Here is a 9,640-nt window from a genome sequence, read left to right on the forward strand (position 1 = left end):
TGAATCCGAACATAAAAAACCATGTAGCACTCTCAAATTGAACGATTTCCTTCGTAAAGGAGGCAACCATCTTTACATTCATATGTGAATAGCATTTCTAACCATTGTACCTAGTCTAGACTCTTAACCAACCGTTGTACTTTCAAGATGTAAAAAAGGAAAGAAAAGAAATTGTAGTTGGCAACAATACGCAAAAATAACCATCATATTTACCGAACTTTTCGGTGCGTGCAGTACAACAAGACGGGATAGATTTGGTGTAAAACAGGACATGACAGAACATAAATGAGCTGAACAAAACTGCAATTTTTTGTCCCACCAAAATAGGTAGAACGAAAATAAGGGAGACAAGACAAGAATAGTAAATTATTCTCGCCATCCCAGAGCAAGTGTCCACTGTTCACTTTCAAAAATTATGTGCATACTTTTCAATTATATTCTTAATTATGAGATAGAAAAATCCATTACTGCCTCTATAGTTAAGAGTAAAATTGTCATTAAGTTAAGTAAAAGTATAATAATTACATATTTCTAGAATTGTGTGTCTTTTTCATTGTGGACATTTATTCTGGAACATATGGAGTACTAAATTACTCGCGTCAAATTAAAACCTTAAAAGCTTTCACAATACTTTCATCCGCCTACCTTAGTCTCAACTCGACAGACCCGACTACGTACCAAACGTACCCTTGTAGATCTTCACACATTGTTGCCAACTACATATTTTTTTTTTTTTTGCATTTTTAAAAGCATAAAAGTTGGTTAATATAAGTATAGAGAAAGACAGGACAAAACAACATCCAAGACTACAGGGAGTAACTCGGTAGCCACTAGCCAGAATACGGCCACTGCCATGATGCAGAATGAAGTGAAAATTCAGAATAAGAAAAAAACTTATTGCTCTGAACTTGGAGCTTTTATATAGAGAAGGCTAAGGAGAAAACCCAAAAAATAAAAATTGAGGAACACTCTGATAACTATTTATTTGAAGGATATGTCGATGTGCATACCGAACAAATTGCTTATAAATTACTTGTATGCACATGTGCATACTGTCCAGATAAATGGCTACCAGGGTGTTCCTCAGTTTTTCATTTTTTGCGGTTCCCGTGAACCTTACCTTATATATATATATATATATATATATATATGCGAAAGATCGTGTGAGAAGGAGAATTAAGATGAGGAGTATAAGAAGGGATATGGACCCGTGATCACTTTTAATCTCAAACCCACCCATGGATCACGTTTGATACGGGGATTGATCTGCTTCATATATCTCATCCTAATGTGCATCCGAGGACGGAGATCCCTTCTTACGCTTCTCACCGGAAACCAACTATATAATATATATATATAAAGGGAGATGTTCATTTGAGAAATGATAAGTATTTGAGAAGTAAAGAAGTGATCTTAGCCTTTCATACAGTCAAAATTGGTCGACTATTGTGGCTTTGACTGGTCAAGCGAAAAATAGAGGGATAGTTTCGTAACTTTTACAAATAGGCGACAAAAGTGCATTTGTGAATCCATAGTTTATATGTGAATTACACGGGTTTACATATGCATTTTTTTACGCATATTTATAAAAGTTACGAAATTACCCTCTATCTTCCACATATCATGCGAAGAATTATCCGATGCTTTATCATCAAAGCAGCAAATCTTGACCCGACTTCTCAAATGAACCTATGGCTATATATACATGTGTGTGCGTTTTTTTTATTACAATCCTTTGTTTTCCAAGGACTATTTCACCTACCTACAAACACCAAGGAGAGGTAATGGTGTTTGGTAAAAGAAAAAGTCTCTTGATGGTTGCTTTTACCTCTGAGCGATTACTTTATCCTGGTCTCTCCAAACCATTCAGAGCTATGTTTTATCAAGTCTACGCTCTCCTTTCCTTACGTCACTCAGGAATCTGCCCGCTCAAGCTTTTCAGGTACATGTATCAACTTTGATTCATAACCATCTGTTTTGTTCAATCGATCTGTTTTTGTTCGATTTCATAACCATCTGTTCGGTTCAAACGATTTGTTTCTGTTCGATTCATAACCATCGACTGAAACCACAGATTGAAACCATAAGTTTGCATCGATTGAACCCTATCACATTTTCTGGTTGAAACCACCGATTGAGACCGTCAATTGAAACCAACTGCCCATCTAATTTTCCATTTGTTTGTATTCAAACGATTTGTTTCAGTTCGATTCATAACCATCGACTGAAACCATCTCATTTTCTGGTCGAAACCACCGATTGAAACCAACTGCTCATCTCATTTTCCATCTGTTTGTGTTCAATCGATCTGTTTTTGTTCGATTCATAAGCACCGATTGGAACCATCTTTTTGCATCAATTGAAACCATCTCATTTTCTGGTCGAAACCACCAACTGAAACCATCTACTGGTCGCATTTTCTGCTTGAAACCATCTGTTTGCATCGATTTAAACCACCGCTTGCATCTGTTTGACCGATTGAAACCGCTGATTGTGTTTGCCATATGTTGAAACCATCTGTTTGCATCTCAAGAGGAATCTACCACATTCAAACTTTTGAAATTTTATGGCTATTAAAAGAATCGTTTTTAGAAGAATCATTTATGGATGATAAACAATAGTTATCGAAGACCGAATCCAAGACCAGCCTCATGATCAATATCTTATACACAATTGGGGATTTTTGCCTATATGTTAACATTATGTTCATCGACCTTGAACTTTGATTTATGTCATGTTGGCTAAAAAAATGACTAAATAGATTAAGTACCTGCTGAAGCGCGAGTGAGAAATATAACATGACTGCATTGTTTCAGCTTCGCGATCTCTTCTCGAGTCTTCCTACACACAAGATGTACTTACGTTGCAGTAAGATTCGGGCTATCTGGTATTGCTGATAGCGCCAATGCAGCAGCCTCATTGGCACCCTTCTCACCTTTGGTGAGGTTTGAACCTTTGACCTCCTAGGAGGCTAAAAACTACGATACCTCAAAGGCCCTTTTGGTTGCACAAAGTTATGTTGTTGACCACTAGACTGAGGGATTTTCAAATTTTGAGTCCTTCTAACACTTTTTTTGGTCTGCTCTGCAATTTATCTTTACTTTCCTATATTTATTCTGTTAAAAATCATAATTCTTTTTGGCTTCTTGTAGCTTGGTGTCTAAGAAGAAAACAAAAAAGGAAGTTTATTTGTATCACCATATCCATCTAGGGCACCATAAAACAACCTTTCAACCAATAAACATGTAGTTAACACCTTAATAGTTGTGGAAACTATAAGGGAATGGCAAGCACATTGGCACACATTTAACCCTGTTAACAGCCTTTCAGTCTGACACCGGTGATAAGCTATTCCTAGTGTTTGGATGAGAAAAAAAAAACTGCTTGTACCGGTGCCAAACCGGTAATAAGCAGTTTTTGATAGGTTAGCCTAACTAATGAAAATCAACTTTTACCGGTTTACCATTTTAACCCTGTTAACAGCCTTTCTATACCCTAATCTCTCACAACAGATACGACTCTTCTCTCCCTCAGATATGAACCAGAGATCGATCTCGATCCGTGGCTGTGAATCTCGATCCATCTCACAACAATACGAACCACTCTCTTCACAACAGAGATCGATCGATCTCACAACAGAGGACCGCCTGTGAATCTCGATCCATCTCACAATAGATACGAACCACTCTCTTCACAACAGAGATCGATCTTTTGTAAGTAATCCATTACTTTTACTTGTTTTGCGTTTCTTTTCTTTTTAAATGCTTGTTTATTCTTTCACTTTAGTTGATCTAAGAAATCCCCAACTGTTAATCCATTTTTCTTTTACTCATCCATGTTAAATTCAAAGCTACTCTTTTTTGGTTGATCTTTACATTTGTTTAACATAGCTTTCATCATTGATAATGGCCACTGCATCTGTTCAACGACCTTGGTGGACGTATGATGTCTTTGTAAGTTTTAGAGGTGAAGATATCCGTAAAAGCTTTATGGATCATCTATTCCAACATTTTGAACAAAAAGGAATTCATGTGTTTAGAGATGACACAGATCTCACCCTAGGCGAAAAGATATCTCCTAATCTCGACAAAGTCATTCAAGAATCGAGGTTTCTGATGGTTGTCTTCTCTAAAAATTATGCATCTTCGTCATGGTGTTTGAGGGAACTTGTAGAAATCCTCGACTGCAAGGAGGCGAGAGAGCACAAGCATGAGGTTCGAATGATCTTCTATGACGTGAAGCCTGATGTGGTGAGGAAACAGACTGGGAGCTATGCACAAGCGTTTGCCAAACATGAGATTTCAAATAGAGCAGAGGTTGCTAAATGGAAAGAAGCTTTGTCCATGGGTGCCAACTTATCTGGATGGGATCTCCATGACATGGCAAATGGGTAAACTTTTTCCTTAGTATAATGATTTATATCTAGTCAAATTAACAAGGGGCCATATCATTTGAATTTCATTAAGTAGCTGTTTTTCTCCCTAACCAATTCATCTAGTAACTTTATTAGAACCAATTATATACATTTGGGGTTCTTTCTGGTCAACAGGTTTGAGTCCAAATTCATTGCTAGCATCTCCGAAGAAATCCTAAAAGCATTATCTCGTGAACCTTTGCATGTCGGCCATAACCTTGTAGGGGTGGATGCCCGTATAAAGAAAATGAACTTGTTACGATTTGTTCACTCAAACAAGGTTCACATGATTGGAATATGTGGCATTGGTGGAATAGGAAAGACCACTTTTGCCAAAGCCGTTTATAACCTCATGTATATCCACTTTGAGGAATGTAGCTTTTTGGATGATGTCCAAGGAGCCACAAAACAACATGGACTAACTCATGTCATAATGCAACTTATCAACGACATCATGAAAACAACRGATGTGAGGATATCCAACATTGGTCAAGGAATTATGGTAATGAAACAGAGGATGGCATCTAGACGGATCCTACTTGTTGTAGATGATGTAGATCATCGTGATCAGTTAGAAGCACTATCAGGTTCATGTGATTGGTTTTTCCCAGGAAGTTTGATTATTTTCACTAGTAAAGACAAGCAATTGCTAAGGTCTCATAAAGTGGATGAAATCTATGACATGGAGTTTCTCGATGATTTTGAATCTCTTGAGCTCTTTAGTTTGTATGCTTTTCATGAACAACATCCTACTAAAGACTTTGAAGAACTTGCTTTGCAAGTTGTGCGGTATGTGAAAGGTCACCCCCTTGCCCTCAAGGTCTTGGGATCTTTTCTTTACGGAAAAACTGTGAAGGAGTGGAATAGCGAATTGGACGAGCTCCAAGTATATCCTAATGAAGAGATACAACGGGTGCTTCGGTTAAGCTTTGATGCGTTAAGCCCTCAACAAAAAAACATCTTCCTTGATATTTCATCTTCATTCATTGGTGAAAATAAAGATGACGCAACAACTATACTAGATGGTTGTAATTATCATACAAATACAAATATCAAAGTTCTAGTTGACAAGTCATTACTTGTCGTTTCTCGCATTGGGTTGCTTGAAATGCATGACTTGATCCAAAAGATGGCAAGGGAAATTGTACGCGAAGAGTCCAACACCGTTGGGAAGCGAAGCAGGTTGTGGATTTCATCGGAGGTGTATGATGTATTGAATGAAAACGAGGTAAGAAGTGGCATATGATTATTTTTGGTATATGTCACTCTTTTCGATCTAAACTATATGTTCCATATTCTTTTTACTTGGATCTAGGGAACAGAAGCAGTTGAAGTCCTTCACCTTTTGCAAAAGGAATATTGTCTGAAGGTTCACATTGATGTTAAAGCTTTTGCACATATGAAGAATTTGCGGATCCTAAAAATATGTGATGAAGAACTCAGACGCCTTCGGCATGCATTTGATTTGAAGTTGTGGAAGGAATCTAAGGTGAACTACCATGGGAAGTTGAAATTTTTATCAAATAAGTTAAGGTTACTTTATTGGCATGGATTCCCTTTCAAGTGCTTCCCTTCAGATTTCTATCCAGAAAACATTGTTGCCATCGATTTGTCTTACAGCCACATCAAAAATCTTTGGACATCGCCTAAGGTACTTATTTTGTTTTGAGTATGCATTCCTTCTATGTTTTTAATACCTGGAGATCTAATTAAGTGTTTTCCTATTTGTCCTTGATGTTAGTGTTTTGAAAGGTTGAAAGTGATGAAGCTAAGGCATTGTCATAACCTAACAAGTACCCCCAATTTCACAAGGATCACAAATCTCGAAGAACTCATTCTTGAAGGTTGTGTGAGTTTGGTTAAAGTCCACCCGTCTTTTGGGATGCTCAAGAAGCTTGTTGTTCTAAATATGAAAGATTGCAAGTGTTTTAGGAGATTCCCTTGCAAAGTCGAAATGGATTCTCTTGAAGTTGTGAATCTTTCGGGTTGCTCAAAACTGGACAAACTTCCTAAATTCTTTGGCACAATCCAAACTCTGAAAGAGTTTTGTATCAATGGTACCGCCATAACGGAACTTCCTTCTTTTGTATTTTCTCAATACAACCTTCAAGTATTGGGATTTGGTCGACATGAGAAGAGGATCCGATCTAGATGGTGGGCTTCAATTTCTCAACCTTCACGGTTACCAAGTAAGATGCAACATCCCCAAAGTCTGGTAATGCCTTCGTTGGCGAATTTATGTTTCTTACGAACATTAAATCTTAGCTACTGCAATATATTGGAAGTGTCTGATAGCATTGGAGGCTTATCATGTCTAGAATCTCTATACTTGGATGGGAACAACTTTACTAGTTTACCTGGATGTTTGAGTCAACTTTATCGTCTTACATCTTTTTACCTTTTTGATTGCGAGAAGCTGGAAATGCTTCCAGAACTTCCACCTAACCTTCAGATTCTTGATGCATCTTTTTGCACCTCCTTACAACAACATCCACCTAGCAATTTTAATATTCAATCATCCTTAGTCATGTATTTTGACGGTTGTCCAAAATTGTTTAGGAATGTTAGTATTGAAAGCCAAGTTTGTATGTGGCAGCCTCTACTTGGTCTTAACTCATCTATAACCTTCCACTGTTGTAGAACCCAAATCTCTTTTTTGCTTCAGTTTATCGAGTTCCCAAGTAACACACGTGGAATCTTCGGTGGACAAGACGATTACGATTTGGATATACAATATCATGGAAATAGAATTCCACAATGGTTTATAGATACAAGTATGGGAAATCACTTACATGTCAATTTGCCTCCAGATTTCTGCTACAACAAGTTGAGGGGATTTGGATTTTGTGTTGTTTTGACGCCGAAAAGGTCTTGTGGTCATAAATATGACAACGATACACCAAGGTATCATGTGGACAACTTTGATGGGACTTCTTTGGCTTATCGATTGTTTTATTGTTCCTATGGAATCCCTAAGTCAGATATCATATGGTTTGGTTTTGAGACTCTGGTTTCTCGTGAATGGAAGGAGGCAAAGAATTTTGTTACTTTTTGGTTTGAAGATGATGATGATTTTGAGGTAAAAGAATGCGGTTTTAGACTTGTTTTTGATGAAGATATAGAAGAAGAAACGAATTTCAGTCTCATTCAAGAGCTCCCGACTCCAACACAAGAAGGAGGTACCATCCAAATGTGGAGGAATAATCGACATTTCTATTGGTCGTGGTAGCTAGTCTGAATGTATTGTGGTGATCCATATGTTAAAGCTTGGATGTCATTGATTGTAATATAATTTTGTCATTTTTTCCTCCACAATTGTAAATTGTATTCAGTATCATAACTATGTGTAATGAAAACTGTCCCTGATTTATATCAGTAATTTGTTTCAATTAACTCTTAATTTTTTTTCCAAATATATTTTAATTAATTTTCAACATGTTTGTTTAAATCATGTAATGTTATGATCTATTCTATTAACTAGTTTTTACCAAATATGACTCATTCATCATCTATTTTATTAGGCAACAGTTTGTTTTTTTGGCTAGTTTATATCTGTAACGCCCCCATTCCAAAGGAAGGGGGTTAACAGGTATATAAAACCTCCAAAATAAAGTCTCCAATAGAATTAATACTCCGACAAAAATGATTTCAGATGTCTCCCAATAATTCAACTAAAACCAAACATACTCTTGAAGAAAAACGCTAGTCTAATTACAAATGAAAGAAATCAAATACTAGCACAAACATCAATAAACCTCTTGCAATCGAACCTCGTATACTCTCCTTCCCGAAATCTTGGCAACCCCCTTTAATTACCTGCTGTGAGGAAGAAAAGAAAACATGGTTGAGCCAAATGCGCGGTGCACAGATAAACAATCATAATATAAAAATGTATTACTAGCATGCAAAATTTGGGTTCAAGATGTAAGGCAATACGGGTACAAAATCTTGAAGAAACCATTAAATATCGTAATCAGACAAGTAATATATGAAGGGACAAATTGAGCTTGCGAAACGCATACACTTGTATATCAACCGATAGAACAAGTGCCAGACATATGACCACACAGACATGTGCATTGGATTGCAAATCCACACATACTAAACGTGAGATGCGGCGTTGGGAACTACATTGACATCCACCCTACCAAAAATCATGTGCTAGGGCTAACCCATCGCCTCCTAAATCTAATATCCATCACACCAAAATAGCTCTCACAAGAGCACAAAAGTGGAGATGTCGTGGACTAATCACACTGTCACGATTAATGTCACGTCATCGGTGACACAATGACGTGCCTATGGTACCACCAGGTGGTTAGTAGCTCGACTTACCTGGAATTAACTTGTCACAACGAATGTGACGTCATATAATCTCAATTAAGAACGAAACGTATCGAAATCGAGTGAATAAACAAACATAAGGAAAGTAAGAAAACGTTGATCGAACAAGTAGTTGTAACAATCAAGATGGCTCAAATAAAGATATATAATCGATTACAAGTACAACATGGTACATTTAGAGGTACAAAAATCATACTAAAATGCTACCGAACCATTAAACATAATCTTTTGGAGAAAACACATATTTGTACCAACCCAACCGACTTAAATAGCGTGATTAAGACGAGTCGTCTCTGCCATCTTGTATAACGTAGAACAATTACGAGTGAACGGAAATACGTGGTAAGGGACAATTTGAATAAACATGAGTTAAACGAAAGCTTACGGGTTCAATAAACATATTTAAACGAATTATATGAACGAAAAGGCTTAGGAATCCGTACCTTAAGCTTCACTAAGCTTATCAATTCCCCAAGTCTACTATGGCTTCTAAGGGTGCGTTTGGTACGTTGGACAGGGTGGGACAGGACAGGACAGAACACAATTGTTCTATGTTTGGTGTGGTTTTATGTGGGACTAACTAGAACAAGGGTGGGACAAGGTTGTCCACTCTTTACCCATGGAACTAAGTAGAACAAGAAACTTTTACCACTTTACCCTCAAAAACCTCATACGCATAACTTCCTTCTTCCCCTTCACTCTCCTCTCCTCCATCACTTCCACCGCTCAACCGGCGACCGGTGACGGCGACTTCCGATGGCCGCCGCTGCTGCTCCTCCGATGGCCGCCGCTGCTGCTTCTCCGATGGCCGCCGCTGCTGCTTCTCCCGATGGCCGCCGCTGCTGCTTCTCCCGATGGCCGCCGCTGCTGCTTCTCCCGATG

General features: G+C 37.8%; 1 protein-coding gene across 3 annotated transcripts; it reads left to right on the plus strand.

Annotated features, from left to right (window-relative positions):
* The first annotated feature begins 1,882 nt into the window (after positions 1-1,882).
* LOC112499811 (TMV resistance protein N-like) lies at positions 1,883-7,772 on the plus strand. Of its 3 annotated transcripts, none has more exons than XM_025103082.1 (6): positions 1,883-1,942; positions 3,535-4,390; positions 4,550-5,642; positions 5,730-6,065; positions 6,156-7,318; positions 7,443-7,575. In XM_025103082.1, the coding sequence occupies exons 2-6, from the start codon at positions 3,906-3,908 to the stop codon at positions 7,495-7,497; spliced, it is 3,132 nt and encodes a 1,043-aa protein (XP_024958850.1). In that variant the 5' UTR covers positions 1,883-1,942; positions 3,535-3,905; the 3' UTR covers positions 7,498-7,575. The 3 variants fall into 3 exon arrangements, with proteins under 3 accessions (XP_024958850.1, XP_024958851.1, XP_024958849.1); XM_025103083.1 differs by lacking the exon at positions 7,443-7,575 and having other exon boundaries at positions 6,156-6,629; positions 7,225-7,323; XM_025103081.1 differs by having other exon boundaries at positions 6,156-7,772.
* Positions 7,773-9,640: the final 1,868 nt, after the last annotated feature.

This window comes from Cynara cardunculus, assembly GCF_001531365.2.
Source record: "Cynara cardunculus var. scolymus isolate 2C chromosome LG 17, CcrdV1, whole genome shotgun sequence".
In the NCBI taxonomy this organism is placed as follows: Eukaryota; Viridiplantae; Streptophyta; class Magnoliopsida; order Asterales; family Asteraceae; genus Cynara; species Cynara cardunculus.